Raw genomic sequence first — 17,489 nt, 5'->3', positions numbered from 1 at the left:
ACTTGCCCAGGGTCACATGGAGCAGCGTGGGGTTTGAACCCACAACCTCAGGGTGCTGAGGCTGTAGCTTTAACCACTGCACCACACTCTCCTCCCTCAGGTGTGGAGCAGCAAACACACTACAGCCCCTATACTGGCTCAACAGCCAACCTCTTAGAGGTATGAACACACACGTCACCCAGCAAGAAAGTCAGTCACACCCTCCTATCATCATTAGCTCACCTGCCGATAAAGATATATAGTCGTACATATACTGTACATAGCTAATAATAGTAAGAGCATTTGGCTCTAGAAACAGATAGATTTATCACTGCATTTATTTGGTGGTTAGGCCAGTGTTTCCCAAACTGTGCCGCAGTGCCCTGGGATGCTATGGTGAGTGCCGTGGAGAAGACACAAACAAGCTGCCGGTCTGTACCCCACCTTTGTTCCCCCAGCAGGAAACCTCTTCCTTTTCCCAGCCTGCAGCTTGCGATCTCTGGGCCACCGGCAGCTTAAACACGCTGTCTTTGATGACCCAGAAGTTTTCCCTCTACTGCAAGTGTCCTGCCTTTGTAGGGACAGAAAGTTGAAGCAGATGGTCTGCATAGTCTGTGTTCCATATATGGTGATTCGGTGTAGGATGGGCTGGGAAGGGCACCAATGGGAACTCCACTAATATGGAACATGAGGACGTTTTTGGCCAGACTTTACGGCAGATATCCTGCAAATAATGGGATGATTGGATAGGCTGGAGTGAGCTTGGACGGCAACTCCACAAGTTGGAACCTAGGACAAGGAAATATCAAAGAAGAGCCAAGTTAATCAAATCATGTATTTTTAGTGGGTATAACTTATGGGCCGACTGGATGGACCGTTCAGGTCTTTGTCTGCCGTCATTTACTATGTTACCTGGCAGAAACCCAGAGAGTAGCAACATTCCAGAGCTGAGATTGTGATGTCATAATGCCTCATTCCGCCAATGCCTAAGAGCCAACCTCAGTAGTGATGTCACAATGGCTTGATTAGATGGCAACTTCAGCATTCGGAACCTAGGACAATCCCAGGTGAACTTTATAGTCTATGACCCAGAAATATCAAAGAAGAGACAATTTAATCTAATCATGTATTTTTAATGGGTATATCTTATGGGCAGACTGGATGGACTGTTGAGGTCTTTATCTGCCGTCATTTACTATATTACTATGAGAAAGCTTTCGAGATCACTGAAAGCAGCATTTTTAAGCAGCTGGTGGCTCAAAGATTGAAAGCTATAGGGTAGGGAAGGGAAAAAGAGGTACTGGATCCCGCAGAAATAGAAATACCACACTCGATTGGGGGGGGGGGGGGGTGTAAGTGAGAAAATTGCCAATTCAGGGGTTTAGGAAAAAGAAGTAGATGCCAGGGAAGAGAAGGTAGAGGGGAGAGAGAGTAGGCAGACCATGGGGGAGGGAATGGAAAGAGATACCAGATTGTGGGCTGGGGAGGGGGGAGAGATGCTAGACCATGGGGGGACGAGAGAGGGAACTGTTAGGTATTTCTTTTGAGTCAGGGCCACCGTGAAAACGTTACTGATACGCTAAGGGGGCCTTGATCTGAAAAGGTTTAGGAACCGCTGGGTTAGGCAGTGAGTTTATACGTTCTCAGCTGGACAAAAATGACAGTTCTGGTGATGTCATCCTGCAATAAGAGGAGGCCCAGGTTGTTCTTTTGTAAATTAAAGAGATGGATAGTAATTAAGATGAGGATTACTGTGTACTTCACAGCTGTGATGAAATTCATGGGAGACTATCCACTGAAGGGACAGACGGAGCTGGACGTGGTCTGCAACGTTTTAAAGGTAAACAAACCAACAAAAATCCACGGGGTCATAGGAACATTTTGGTCCATTCGGGATGGAGTTCCCCCCCTGTAATAGGAAAGCATTCTGACGATGGAGTTTGACCTGTGGAAGGGCGTGTGAGCTCCCAAAAGCTATTCAAGTATAGGAGTGAGCGATTACGCTCGCTCAGTGGCAGATTTAGAAATTTAGGGGTGCAAATGCTAGTATTCTTGAATGAGATGAGCATAAGCGCTAGGAACAGCCCTCTCCCCTCCCCCCCAGGTTCACACCCCCTTGGATCTTGTGTACACAATTTGCATAATCCCGACTAAAGACGGTTATGCACCCAATTGCTAATGAATTGCCATTAGCACCAATTAGAGTCATTAATTGGTTGTGAACCCTAATTGATATCTAATTAGTATATTAACTTCCGCGCAGAACTGACGCTATTCTGTAACTTGCACGTGAGATTTGAGTGCTAAGCATAATATTACAAAAAACGACACGGGCTGCCTGTGGAAGCAACGGCCATCTTTAAGTTTCTTGCCTTTGCTTCAAAACCATAACAGGTTCGTCCCCAATCTATCTATCCCATCATTTCAACTTTCTAGGCGCAACTTGTACACGTAGATCTTACTTGTTCGCCTTCCCATCCTTGGAGGGCTGCATCTACAAGAGATTCCTTGATCGAACACTCATTCCAAGCAGGCAAATGGAACAAACGTTGAACCTACTTTTTATTTCAAACGCACTTTCTTATTCAACTTTCAGGAAGTCAATCAAAATTTCTCTCTTTGACAAATTTCTCTGACTCCGCTTCTGCCTTGATGCATTCCTAAAACACTTCCAGATAAACTTGATTACCCTTAACAAGGTTTTTTGTAATATCGCTGTCTGTATACAGTCTCTTCCTCTGCAAACTGCTCTGAACTATTTCTGGTATTGCGGTACAGTACTCCCCCAATATTCACGGGGGTTCCGTTCCAGGAACCCCCGCGAATGTTGAAAAACCGCGAATACGTTTTGTAGCGGGGGAGATGGAAGAGGGCAGCTGGAGCGCCAGCCAGTGAAGGAAATCACTCGCGGCATGCTCCGACCGCCTCTTCCTGCACTACAGTTGGGCCTCGCCAGTCAGGAGCTGAGTGTCAAAGCAGGAAGAGGCGGTCGGAGCATACCGCGAGTGGGTTCATAGACAACGGCGCGAAAGACAAAGGCGCGGCCGGACAATTGAGCGCAGCGCGGAGGCACGCGCCGCTCTAAATTACTTTTTTTAGGGCTCCGACGGAGGGGTGTGGGGGGAGAACCCCACCACTTTACTTAATAGACATCGCGCCGGCGTTATGGGGGGTTTGGGGGGTTGTAACCCTCCACATTTTACCGTAAACTTAACTTTTCCCCTAAAAACAGGGAAAAAGTGAAGTTTTCAGTAAAATGTGGGGGGTTACAACCCCCCACACCCCCCACAACACCCCCACAACACGGCGCGATGTCTATTAAGTAAAGTGGGGGGGTTCCTCCCTCACGCCCCCCCGTCGGAGCCCTAAAAACAGTAATTTAGAGCGGCGCGCACCTCCGCGCTGCGCTCAATTGTCTGGGCATGCCTTTGTCCCGGCGCGCTTTTGACCTGACACCCCGCGAGTGATTTCCTTCACTTGCCTGCGCTCTGGCTGCCCTCTCCTGCCCGGTCATTCGCAATTGGAAAATACCGCGAATGATCGGGACCGCGAATCGCCGACCACAAATGACCGGGGGAGCACTGTATATAAAAATAAAGTTATTATTATATTGTGTACACAAGTTTACAAAAACAGGAGTAATTGCATAGAGGGTGCATTAATGTTATTTATTTTTTAGAGGGTGCTTTTCATTGCTAGGATTCAAGACCACCTTTAAAGTGAAATCCAAAATATGTATATTATACTGAACTCAGTCGTTCCTTTTTAAAATTCATAATCTCATTAACAATAGGCTTTAGTCTCTAGCCCCCTGAGTGACAAATGGAAATAGGAGTGACAGTGAGTTTTTGTTTCCAGCTGTGTAGGGACAATGAGGTGCTGAAGGATGAGTGCTATTGTCAAGTCGTCAAACAGATCACGGATAACACAAGCGCCAAAAGGTAAGCGCCCGCCTCCCGCCTTGGGGGTCCTGGTTACTTTAGCTCTCTGGTCTCCTAGGTTTCCTGCTTAGCTTCATATGCACTGAAGGGCTAATGCACGCACATTGGCATGAGCGTAGTATGGCAAGCAGAGCAATTGACCAAGCTTGCCTCAAGCTGAAAAAAAACAATCTGTGTTTTGGGTGGGCTCCAAGAGTAATGCAATATAGAGAATGATACGGTGACAAAATTCATCACCGTTCCCGTCCCCGTGGATAACCACGGGAAACCATCTTCATGTTATTCTTTAAGGAGAGAGGAAAGAATCAGAGTATGAATGGCCACAACCACTGACCCGCAAGCTTTGCTTTGAAGAATGCTGGTGTAGAAGGACTGAGGTTGAAACAGACACTACAGAATGACAGTCTCTGGTATCCAGAGCAGATATTGTGATGTCATAATGCCTCATTCCACCAGTGCCTAAGAGCCAATCACATCAGTGATGTCACAATGGCTTCATTATCCTTGGCTCACATAAGAATCCGAGTATGAATGGCCACAACCACTGACCCGCAAGCTTTGCTTTGAAGAATGCTGGTGTAGAAGGACTGAGGTTGAAACAGACACTACAGAATGACAGTCTCTGGTATCCAGAGCAGATATTGTGATGTCATAATGCCTCATTCCACCAGTGCCTAAGAGCCAATCACATCAGTGATGTCACAATGGCTTCATTATCCTTGGCTCCCATAAGAGTCAGAGTATGAATGGCCACAACCACTGACCCGCAAGCTTTGCTCTGAAGAATGCTGGTGTAGAAGGGCTGAGGTTGAAACAGACACTACAGAATGACAGTCTCTGGTATCCAGAGCAGATATTGTGATGTCATAATGCCTCATTGCACCAGTGCCTAAGAGCCAATCACATCAGTGATGTCACAATGGCTTCATTATCCTTGGCTCACATAAGAATCAGAGTATGAATGGCCACAACCACTGACCCGCAAGCTTTGCTCTGAAGAATGCTGGTGTAGAAGGACTGAGGTTGAAATAGACACTAGAAAATGACATGGGATTATTTCCCGCGGTTATCCGCGGGGACGGGAACGGTGATGAATTTTGTCACCGTGTCATTCTCTAATGCAATAGACTGAAGTTTCAAAGTTATGCACATTAGTTTTCAACAAAATAATTACCTACGTTGAAAGCAGGTGCAAAAGGTTGAAGCACTCAAGTGTACGTGAACTTTCGTTTTGGAGTCTCTTTGGCACTTTGCCCGGCTTTTGAAAAGCTTTCCTTCGGGCATGAGGGCAACCGTGCATACGCGGATCTCCTGCCCAATGACAGCAGGCAACGGGGGGGGGGGGGGGGGGGCTGGGGCGTGACGGGGTTGGGATGGGTGGGACTGGGCTGGCCTGGGGGAGGGTCTAGGGGGGTCCAGATTTTCCCCTACTCAAACCCCCCCAATTCGATATATAGTGCCCAAAATATCAGCACCGACTAGAATGGCGCTTAGCAGAACTTTACAAGCTGCGTGCACTTTTTATAGAATCACGCTAAGCACTTGCGCGATGCGTAACTTTTCGGCGCACCTGTATAGGCCAGCTAAAACTGGGCCTAAATGCCTTCGCCTAAGCTGTGTGCAGGTCTGGCGTGTAATATAAAAGCGGGCATGACTTTTTTAAAAATGCCCACAATCTGCCCATGGCCCTCCCCTGATCATGAGCCATTTTCCAATTCACGCAGTAGAACTGGCGCCTGCTTTTTAGAGAATTGTGCTTGCCAAACTGCGTGCGGCACTCTTCATTAGTGCCGCAAAGTGGTAATTGCCAATTAGGCCAATTTATCAAGATGTGCTCGCAAACCGGCTATGCGCACTGATTTGGGCGCACAACCTAAGGTGCCATATACAGAATTGGGGTGCACTGGGGACCTGCTTCTCTGCATAGATGTAATTTTTATTTAATTCTGCATGTTGTATAAATTTATACTTTGTTTTACTGGATTAATTGTATTGACTTCAGGTATCTCCATTTTTTTTTTTTAATGTTCAAATCTTTATATTAATATAAACACCAAACAACAAATAACAAAGACAACAATGGCAAACAAGAGTAGTAGCCCCCCACCCAAGCAGCAAGAACCACCCGTACAAACCCCCCTCCCTCCCCCCCTCCCCCTCCCCCGTGTCCCAGGAAGCAAACGGAAGCCAAGAAACTAAACTCCAAAATGTCAAAGGCCCGGGCTCTGGTGGCCCCTGGCAGTCACAAAAGAAACCCCCTCCCCCCAACAAAGAAGGCAGCAAAACAAAAGAAAAAAAAGGAAGTGCCTATGGTGACCGATCCTGGGAAGGAGCGCGATGAACCTCAACAAGGCTATGCAAGAGGATTCAAAAGGAGACTGCGACCTCTAGGAGTTAAGGAGTCCAAATAGACTCCCCACACAAGCAGAAAGCGACGAGGGCGATGAATGGCCTCTCGGGCCTCCCACGTGGTCAAATGATGCACTAGAGCTCTCCAGGTCCAAAAAGAGGGAGGCTCAGAAACAGTCCAGGATTGCAAAATGCATTTGCAAGCAAGGAGACACACCTTATGACACCAGAGGGGACCCCCTTTAGGAAGGCCACGAAAAGCCCCAGGTCCATTTTTTTTCTTTAAATTGAAACACATTTTTGCCTTTGAAAATTGATATAACTTGTACGCGTTCCTGCCGCCCAGCTCAAGTGGGCAGAGCTTGAATATCAAGCCCGAAAGGCAGGTGCTTATTTTTGCTGTTTGATGCTTCAGGGACAAAGTTCATGCCGTCTCTTGCCTAATATAAACAGAAGTTGATGTTTTGCCTGACTCGGTCCCATTATACGGTTCATTAACATGCCGATCTCTTACTCGTGACCCTCTGTGCCTCACGGCCTTGCATGACTGCACACGCCCTCGTACTCTGGGACGCAAGGTTTATCATAAGAATAACTGGTGACTTGGCAATGCCTTGGTGTTGGGGTTACCATATGGCTCCAGAAAATGGAGGATGGATAAAGACAGGGCTGCCCAAGTCCGGTCCTCGAGATCTACTGGCAGGCCAGGATTTCAGGATATCCACCATGAATATGCATGAGAGAGATTTGCCTGCACTGCCTTCTTGGTATGCAAATCTCTCTCATGCATATTCATTGTGGACATCCTAAAAACCTGGCCTGCCAAAAGATCTCGAGGACCGGAATTGGGCAGTCCTGGATTAAGACATCCAGGTTTTGCTTTTGTCGCTTACCATAAAGCTTTGTTTTCTGGAAACAAACAAAGCAAGAATTTGGCAAAAACTTCAAATTCCTTTTTAAAACAGACAACAGCACTTAATCAAAACATTAATTAATTAATAAAAGGACTGGCTCAAAAGTTAGATAGGAAGCCTTTGTGCTTCAGATAAGTCTTTCTTTGACCAACATTATTTGGACATTATTGTTTACTAGTTTTTTAGTCCGTTACATTAACGGGTGCTAGAATAGATGTGTAGACTTAAGCATTTCTTTCTTTCTTTTTCTTTCTTTCTTTCTGTCTCTTTCCCTGGCCCCCTGTCTGTGTTTCTTTCTGTTGCTCTCCCTTCCCCCTGTCTGTCTTTCTTTCTTTCTGTCTCTCTCCCTGGCCCCCTGTCTGTGTTTCTTTCTGTTGCTCTCCCTTCCCCCTGTCTGTCTTTCTTTCTTTCTGTCTCTCTCCCTGGCCCCCTGTCTGTGTTTCTTTCTGTTGCTCTCCCTTCCCCCTGTCTGTCTTTCTTTCTTTCTGTCTCTCTCCCTGGCCCCCTGTCTGTGTTTCTTTCTGTTGCTCTCCCTTCCCCCTGTCTGTCTTTCTTTCTTTCTGTCTCTCTCCCTGGCCCCCTGTCTGTGTTTCTTTCTGTTGCTCTCCCTTCCCCCTGTCTGTCTTTCTTTCTTTCTGTCTCTCTCCCTGGCCCCCTGTCTGTGTTTCTTTCTGTTGCTCTCCCTTCCCCCTGTCTGTCTTTCTTTCTTTCTGTCTCTCTCCCTGGCCCCCTGTCTGTGTTTCTTTCTGTTGCTCTCCCTTCCCCCTGTCTGTCTTTCTTTCTTTCTGTCTCTCTCCCTGGCCCCCTGTCTGTGTTTCTTTCTGTTGCTCTCCCTTCCCCCTGTCTGTCTTTCTTTCTTTCTGTCTCTCTCCCTGGCCCCCTGTCTGTGTTTCTTTCTGTTGCTCTCCCTTCCCCCTGTCTGTCTTTCTTTCTTTCTGTCTCTCTCCCTGGCCCCCTGTCTGTGTTTCTTTCTGTTGCTCTCCCTTCCCCCTGTCTGTCTTTCTTTCTTTCTGTCTGTCTGTCTTCCCCCGGACAGCCACAGCGCCCACCCACCTACCAGTCTCGCGCTCCCAGCCGGAGCTTCTGAGCACCGTCGCCCTAGCCAATTGTCGGCCGCCTTGGTCTCGGCTGCTCCGCGGCGCTAGGCAGGCGCAACCAATGCCACTGTCATGCCAACCTGCCGCCGAGCTGTCTTTCCTTCTCTGCCGGCGGGGAACGCCGGGTCCTGGGTGCGGCGGGGAAGGGGGGTCTTGCCTGGCCGGGGCCGGCCGAATCCCGGGCCTGCTCTCCTTCCCCTAAGTCCCGGCCCCTCACTCCGCACCATCTAGCGCATGCGTACTCTTGCCGCCACATCCTGACAGATCAGAGATCAGGGAACACGCAGCGAGAGTGCGCATGCGCGCGTAGCGTTTTATTATTATAGATTGTGAGAACTTAACAATTTGATAATTACTTTTGCATAGGCGCTTACCATACCAAGCGGATGCTCCTCTGTTTTCCAATTTTTGCAAGCTGGACACGCGGAGTGTAACCGCTTGCTCGAGCAATTGTTCCTTTTGGCACGCAAATGTATTCTCTGTAATTGGCGCCAGCAGGAGGCCCCTTCAGTGACAGAGTGGAAGAATGATGTCTATGCCTTGTTACGCATGGAGTGTCTGGACGTCAAGAGAGTCTCTCCGGCCGCCTGGTGGCGGTTTCTACAGATTTGGTCCCCTGGGTTTGATAGCTTGTCTCCCAGAGCCCGTAGCTACTTGCTGAAGCTGTGTGTGTGGGGGGGGGGGGGGGACCGTTGGGACTTGTTGTGCTGTACCTGAGACCACACATGTGTGGCCCACTTTGGTCTGTATTCTTTGTTAAAATGTTAATAAAAAATTATTATATAAAAAAACAATTTGATAGTTAATTGATTTTTGAATTGCTCTTCACTAGGGGATAGGTTTTTGAACATTTTCTTCCATCCTCTCCCCTCTCAATACTGATTTTGAGCGTTTGCCTCACCGGCTGTTTGAATGCATTTCTGCATAGGACTTATTTAGGTTATTAACCTGGTACTGGTCACCTATAAGCTTCCTGCCTGGGGCTTTAAAAGTATATATTGTACTACGTATTTGTCATCTAACTCTTTGGCCCGTATTGATTTGTCCTTTTATTAATGAATTAATTTTTTGATTAAATGTCGTGTCTGTTTCGAAAGGGGATTTGAAGTTTTTGCCAAATTCTTGCTTTTGACATATTTTGGTGTGTTTTTGGCCTTTTGGTATTCTTTTTCTGGAGCCATATGGTAACCCTACTTCTTTCAATTTTTAGGATGGTAAGGCAGAACGTTTTCATAATGCATTTATCATTGTGTGTGGGGGGGGGGGTTGTACACTGAGAGGCAGCAGAACAATTTGCCCATTACCTTCAAGGTTGTTACTTTCCCTCTTTGTGCTTTGAACAGTGATAGCTCTCAAAGAGGATGGCGTCTACTGTATATCCTTACAGCTTATTACAGATGCTCTGAGGTCCTAAAGCCCTACCTGTTCAAGTTCCTACATGACACCTGCCGGAGCCCTGGTTTGCATTTTCAAGGTAAAGCATCTTAAATTCAGCGTTATGTAGCCAGCCAGGAACGGCTCCTGACTGTCTAATAGTACATAGCCGATATTCAGCAGGGGATAGTAGGCTATCTCGCGTTGAATATTCAGCTTAGCGGACTGGCTGGTGACCAGCTACTGTAATATCATGCAACACAGCCAGCCACCGCCAATATTCAGAGGCTCGCTGGCTAAGTTTGGCAGAACTGCCTAAAAGGGTGGAATATCTTTGCCGGTTGAGACTTAACCGGCTAGCCACGGAATATTGGTCTTGGCCTAGTTGGCCTAGCGGTCTTCCAAAAATAGACCGGAAATTCAATGCCAGTGGCCAGATACAGTACCGGCATTGAATTTCCTGGTCTCTCCGGTGATTTCCTGTGGTCTGAATATCAGCCTGATTAGACTGGAAGAATCCTGGAATTTAGCATTCATGGTTGCGGCTTCATCATTGAATGTAGGCCTTAGTGAATCCTTGCTTACATTCTGGAAACAGTTAAAAGCATTGTGGTCCTTTTACGAATCGATTTAGTAAAAGGATCCCGTTGTTATTTCTACAGGCTTTTATTTGAATTTATGACAATGTAATTGCTTATTTTAATGGTATGATGTTTTGATACATGCTGTAAGGTTTTTTTCTTATTATGTATGCGAATTTGTAAACTACCCAGATTTATAGATATTTTTAAATAAATCAAATAAACTGCTTCAAACTGGCTCATCCAGGGCCAATGTTAGGGGATGGCAAGCAGAGCAATCGACCTGGGCCCCCCCATATAACAGGGGGTCCCAAGCTTGGCTCAAGCTGAAAAAAGCATTCTGTGTTTTGGGTGGGTTCCAAAAATAATCTGAAGTTTCAAATAGGGTTACCAGACGGACGGCACTTTGTCCGGGATTTGAAAAGCTTCCCGTCAAAATTGTGCATGCGCAGATGCAACGCGGTGACGTCATGCATGGATACCGTCTGGGGGCAAGGCTAGGGGCGGGACGGGGCATGGCACAGGCAGAATGGGCAGGCCTGGGGGCATGGCCATAGGTCCAGATTTTCTTTCGGGAAAATCCGGTAACCCTAGTTTCAAAGTTATGCGCGTTTTTTCTCAACAAAGTAATTACCTCCGTTGAAAGCAGGTACAAAAGGGTTAAGTATCAAGTGTATGTGAACTTTCTTTTATGGAGTCAAGTGCAAAGTCCACAAAGCAAAAAGTGTCCTGGACTTTGCACCCGAGTGGTTCGTTTGAAAACTGCACCCTGGAAGTTCAGGCCTGTCCCCTCATCTGTAAGAGCAAATTGTCCTGGATTACCATTAAAAAACAATTTACAAAAATTAACCCCAAATTCAAGCTTTTCATGCGAGTTTGGTAAATTCCCCCATTTGCATTAAGCGTGATAAGGATCCTGGTACTTTAACTCATGCTTTTTGGTCATGCCCTTTAATTAGGTCATTCTGGTCTGCCATCCTGTTATTTTTAGGCTTATTATGGGGGAGTTCTGTTGTAGATTCATCAAGGGGAGTAATTTTTGGAAAAGCTGCGGCTTGTGATGTTTTTGGTAAAAAGAATTGTCTCTTATTTCAAAAGGCGTGTATGATAGGACATAAATGTATTATGCAATTTTGGTTATCGAATGAAGCGCCTCGTTTGTGGCATTGGAGGAACCAGTTTCATCATCTATTGTTATTTGAGACTTGGGAAGTTAAGTGTTCGGCTAGGAAAATTCATAGGTTTATAGAAATTTGGGATCCCTATATTCAGAACCTTTTAACTAAGGCAAGAAGTTTAATTCTTAATGATTTACACTGAAGCTATGATTATTTATCCAAAATTCCAGTTCTTTACTTTTATTATTCTTTATTTTTGTCAACTTTCATTGGGTTGGGGGGGGGGTTGGTTTTTGGGTTATTTTATTTCTTTAATAAAAGGTTTACACATAATAAATGGGAAGGGTGGAGGAGGGGAGCAGCGGGGGAGGGTATAGATATATGTGGTGGTTAATATGGAAATTTATTGTGAAGGAATGATAGATATATGTTTGAAATTAATATTGTGAATATAAATGTAATGATTATTTTATTGTATATTTATTGGATTTTTTCAATAAAATGTTATAAATGAAAAAATTACCCCCCCCCCCTTTTTTTACAAAACCGTAACGTGGTTTATAGCGCCAGTCATGGCAGTAACAGCTCCAATTCTCTTAGGAATTCTATGAGCGTCAGATCTGTTCCCACCAGGGCCGGTGCTAAAAACCTTTTGTAAAAGGAAGGGGGGGTTAATTTTCTGATAGGCGCCTAAGTCGATACGCGTCTACACTGAGGCGTCTACCCGCATCTACCTGAAAAGTGGGCATGGTTAGGGGGTGGGGGTGGATTGCCTTAGGTGCTGGTAGGTGTCAACGTTAGGCGCTGATAAATTAGGCCAACGAAATTCTGAATTAATATGCCGGTGCCTACGATTAATGATGTCTACCGGCGCCTAAGTCAAGTTAAGGACCACTAAGCGCAATTCTACAAAAGGTGTCTAAATTTGATTGACCCGTGTTAGGCACCAGATTCTATAAATGGTGCCAGTATTCACAGCGGCCTACAAACGGCCACCGATCGCATGTCCCGCATCAGCGCCATTTATAGAATCGCAGCTGTTTTGAAAACAGGCACCTTAAATGTAGGCCAACATTATACAGGCGTTCAGTTACGATGCCTGTCTTGATGCCTACGGAAGCGCCTAGGGTCACCTGAGGACACTTATGACGTAAATCACACCCATGCCGGCCTTAGGCGTCCGTAGGCATGCTTAGACACTTCCATAGGCGGGCAAAGGGCACCTTCAGCGTAGATGCCATTTTAAAAAAGTACATCCCGATGGCGGTAGGATGTCTAACTTCAGTACTAGAATCCAGGCCCAATTTTCTAGGCGCGGTTTATGTAATCCAGCCCATTCGGTTATTACGTTTTATGTAACCTGCTCTGAACCCGAGATAAGGAACACGGCGGGATATAAAATGCCACAAAGGGAGAACCCAGACGAGAAAGGATGACCCCCCCCCGAACAAAGATAAATCCAAGAAAAAGCGAGCTCAAGACAACTGGCTAACAAAACCACAATAAATTTAGTCAGAAAACTATGCAAAAAAGACTCGACACGGAGCCGTGTTTCAGCGGTAGATCCTCTGGCCTCAGAAGTCAGAGTCTATACAATAAAATTTAGAAATATATAAAAATATAAATGCATAAATATATGCAGGAGTAAGTACGAATATATAAGAACATAAAACACCAGCATAGTACTGCATGGTGGCCGGGAGTCTGTCTTACGCCTAAATATGAAGAAGCAGCTGCCGTTAGGCGATGTTCAGTTCGATATTTTAAGAGGGCTTGGGCTTGTTTAGATGATATGCTAATTGATTTGTCTTTTGGTTTGTCCTCCCAATTCATCTACTTTTTACAATTTTGTTGGAGGGGAGGGGGGAAAGGGCTTCAATGTCATTAGATTAATTGTTGCGTTGAATTATTGTGTTTTATGAAATTCAATAAAGACATTTAAAATACAAAACCAAACGCTAGCGTAGTACTGTATAGTATAGTGATCCAGCAGGTGGGCTGCCCTTTGATGGGGTGACCTCGTCACCCTGAAATTCAGCTACTGTCCCTGGCAGGGAGCACCTCAGCCCTGGACAACTGGTGAAGGGGCTCAGCATTGACTAAACGCCAGCCAGTTGGATGGCGCCCAGTGAAAGAAGCTTTGCAATCATTTCACTTGCCTAGTGTTAGAGATGGAGTGGCACACTGTGGGAGGGAGAGGAGAGAGAAACGGGGCAGTACCGACAAAGAACTTTATAAATTCGTGTGTGTTCTAGGAATCGCCAAGGCCTGCGAGCAAAATCTACGAAAAACCCTGCAATTTGGAGGCAGGCGCGAATATCCCAGTGGAATGGAGCTGAAGGCCATGGTGGTAAGTGGCGAGCCCCTCCGTATCCTGGCAAAGCAAAAGGCAGAAAGAGCTGCCCAAAAGTGGCATCTGTGTAAAGAGTGAGGTTGCAATGGATTTCATACCCCAATTAGAGAGTTGTGCGGGGACAAAAATCCCACCCATCTCCGCCCGTCCCCACCAGGATCCGCTCCGTCCCCACCTGTCCCCGTCAGAATCCTCTCCGTCCCCACCCATCCCCGCAAGGAATTACCTCCATCCCCGCCTGTCCCCATAAAAAGTAGCAATTACTTCTGACCGGATCATCAATTCCACAGTTTCTTTTGCTGTTTTCCTTGTGGAATCTCTTTGGTGGAACCCTGTTTTTGTTTTCTGTTCAGGTAATTAACTTATAAACCCCCTCTTTTACTAAGGCTGACGTGTCCATTATATTATATGGACGAACCCTGCTTCCAAAGCCTTCCATCCCCGTGGGAGTCCCGTTGGCTAGAGGGGGGTCCCTGTGGGAGTCCTGTGGGCCAGAGGGGGGTCCCTGTGGGAGTCCCGTGGGCCAGAGGGGGGTCCCTGTGGGAGTCCCGTGGGTTAGGGGGGATTCCCACGGGACCCTCCATGGGACCCACGGGATTCCCGCGATCCCTGTTCCCGTGCAGACCTCTAACCCCAATGCATTTAGGAGGTCTTTTACTAGGGTGCGCTAAATGATTACACGTCCATTATATTCTATGGACACGTTAGCATGCCTTAGTAAAAGACCCCATTAGTTATCCATTCTTCATTTGCTACTTTGCCTGTCCTTTATCTTCTCCTTGTTCTGTGATCTGTTATACTCTCGGGGCCTGGACTTTCCTGTATCCTGTTATTCATGGATTTAGATTATTTTTTTTTTCACTTTTGCCAATTCCAAGCTGATGGAGAATTAACTTCAGGTACATGAATTATAGTCTAGTTGTACGTGAAACAATGAACAGTGAGTGCCTTGTCCAAGGCCACACAGAACTTTAATGGGAGAAGCTCTGAATCCCGGCCTCCCTGGTTCGCAGCCTTCTCTTCTGACGACTCCTCTGCTCCACTTACAGCCACCATCTGGATTGCACAGTTAATTCAATCAACTGTAATGAGGACACAGAAATGCCAGAAGTAGTATAAATGCTTCTGGCATCTGCCCTCCCTCCGAGAACAATAACAGTACAATGCTCAAAGAGAGGTGGACATACCGCATTTCCCCATATATAGGCCGCCCCTGTGTATAGGCCGCAGGAAACTCCAATTTAAGTTTTAAAACTCTTAGATAAGCCGCCCCATGTTACTAGCCGCGGCTTATCTAAGAGTTTTAAAACTTAAATCGGCCTATACAATGGGGCGGCCTACACATCATCTCCCTCGCCGTTAAATACCTCATGGACGGCTGCCTTCTTCCTATCACGCTGTGCAGGGCAGGAGCGATGTTTGCGATCTCAAGCCTTGATTGGCTGCTGTCAGTTCTCGCGACGGCAGCTAATCAGGAAGGGCGCGGGACGAGACTTGAGATCGCAACCATCGCTCCTGCCCTGCACAGCGTGATTGGAAGAAGGAAGAAGGCAGCCGTCCACGAGGTATTTACCGGCGAGGGAGATGGTGTGTAGGCCGCCCCATTTAAGCAAGCCTCACCCACTAGGCCGGTTTGCAAAACCCATGTATAGGCCGCGGCCTATATATGGGGAAATACGGTATAATGTGTGACATGGCAGATCTGCAGAGATGGTAGAGCACTGTCAAGGCACTGAAAATTAATGACTGTGCGAGCAGTGAAAGCAATAGCTGCCCTGAGCTGGACTCCGCCTGTACTGCACAATGGCAAAGCTATGGGTGGGCCCAGGCCCACCTAGTTTGAATTGAAGCCCGCCCAGCATTGGCACAGCTGTGATGTCACTGGTGAGGATTCCCAAGCCCTGCCAGCTGAAGACTCCCAGCATCTCCCCCTCGCTCTCAGGTGATCAGGGGTGTCTTAACTGCACTTCCCCCTCTCCCTGTACCTTTTAAGCCCCTTAGTTCTTCTGTAGTAGTTAGTAGTAACTTATACCCACTGCTCATACTAGCCCCGAGCCTTACCTCTGATGCAACTTCATGTTTGTGGGACCAGGGAGTTGCGTCAGAGGGAAGGCTCGGTATGAGGTACGAGTCACTTCTTGCTGTTGGTGAAAAACTAAAAGATTTAAACATACCTGGGGGTTAGGAGAATGCATTTGAGATCCCTGATTGCCTAGGGTGAGGGGAGGGAAAGATGCCAGGCAGAGGGTGGGGTTCTCATGCCCACCCACTTCGGATTAGGCCCACCCAAAATTTGGCATCTGGCCACGCCCCTGGTACTGCAGCTGCTGACTTGATGTTAAGGTTCAAGTCTTTCCAAATGTCTCTTTACAGGCTGGAAGAAGTTCCAAACGACAGCTCTTTCTGCTGCCAGGAGGGCTTGAGAGACATCTGAAGATCAAAACGTGTTCAGTGAGTAGAACAGAGTGAAGGTGACTGTGTGGAGCATGAGTGGCTCTTCCTCCTCCTGTTTCTGTTTGACTAGAAAGCACCGTGAGAAAGGTCAGATTCAGATAGATCGGGCAGTGCTCTGGGTGCATTTTCAGCCGGAAGTTAAAGTCCAGGAGAGTTTACTAAAGGGTTTTTTTTTTCCTATTTTGTGTGTACGTGGAAAACACGTGTAGAGTCCAAGAAAGTGTCGCAATGACTAGATAAAGGCCTGTGATGTCATACCTGGCCACTACAGCACTGCTATTGGCTTACAAACATCTGTCAGGCAATTGTAGATTATAGCTTTGTAGTATGGCCAGTGTCCAAACCAATGGACATGAGAAAAGGTTGCAGTTAATTCAAAACACAGCTGCAAGGATGTTTTTCGGGGAAATCAAAACTCAATCATGTGACAACTTTGATAAAGATCTTACATTGGCTTCTGTTTTGATTTAGAGTCCAGGTCAAATGTGCTTGTATAGTATTTAAAATTATACATGGACTCTTTGATTCCTTTGTCCTTAAATTTTTCAAGGTTTTTGGGTTGTAGAACCATTCACACATACAAACTCTCCTTTCCCTCTGTTAAAGGTATCAGAAAAACGTCTCATTCTTTTTCGTTTTTATTAACTGCATTGTGGAATGATCTACCTTCGCGAATAAGATCTTGTATTTCGCTTCAGGTCTTCTGAAAAATCTTGAAAACTCTGTTGCTTTGGTTTCAAGCAGCGTTCTCCACACACGAGTTATGTCAAGTATCTACTGCCATAGGACTTTCAGGGACCCCTGAAGAAGACTATCTTGTCGAAACACAGATTGTATTGGGTCCTTGTGGATTATTTTATTTTCATGTGGATTGCTTAATTGTACTTTTGGAACTTTGAAATTCTTAATAAAGTCCAATTCGTGACCATCATCACTCCACAGTGTTTTTTTTTTTGGTTTCTCAACGATTTTTAAACAATAATTTTTAAGGACTGTATTCCTTTTAGATAAATTGTTGTAAACGGAGTTGAGCCCTATTTTTTATAGGGTTGACAGTATATAAATCTAAGATTACATTAGATTATTTAATTTATTTATATACCACTTATATTCTAAATGGTTTTATATTCCGGTACTTTATCATATTTCCCTATCTGTCCCGACGGGCTCAAACTCTATCTAATGTACCTGGGGCAATGGGGGGATTAGGTGACTTGCCCAGGGTCACAAGGAGCAGCGAGGGATTTGAACCCACAACCTCAGGGTGCTGAGCCTGTAGCTCTAACCACTACGCCACACACTCCCACGCTCTTCTCATTCGGCATGCAG

The 17,489-nt window shown here is 46.2% G+C and overlaps 1 protein-coding gene across 1 annotated transcript in view; it reads left to right on the top strand.

The window, feature by feature from the left end:
- MYO15A (myosin XVA) overlaps positions 1-17,489 on the top strand; it is a 204,666-nt gene that overhangs the window by 168,397 nt on the left and 18,780 nt on the right. Inside the window, exons 51-55 of the mRNA XM_033914963.1 lie at positions 1,746-1,819; positions 3,838-3,920; positions 9,624-9,754; positions 13,609-13,703; positions 16,080-16,157. Of these exons, the coding sequence (XP_033770854.1) occupies positions 1,746-1,819; positions 3,838-3,920; positions 9,624-9,754; positions 13,609-13,703; positions 16,080-16,157 (461 nt within the window). The remainder of the gene's footprint in view (positions 1-1,745; positions 1,820-3,837; positions 3,921-9,623; positions 9,755-13,608; positions 13,704-16,079; positions 16,158-17,489) is intronic.

This window comes from Geotrypetes seraphini, chromosome 11, assembly GCF_902459505.1.
Source record: "Geotrypetes seraphini chromosome 11, aGeoSer1.1, whole genome shotgun sequence".
Taxonomy (NCBI): domain Eukaryota; kingdom Metazoa; phylum Chordata; class Amphibia; order Gymnophiona; family Dermophiidae; genus Geotrypetes; species Geotrypetes seraphini.
This window is presented reverse-complemented; position numbering and strand designations above follow the sequence as displayed.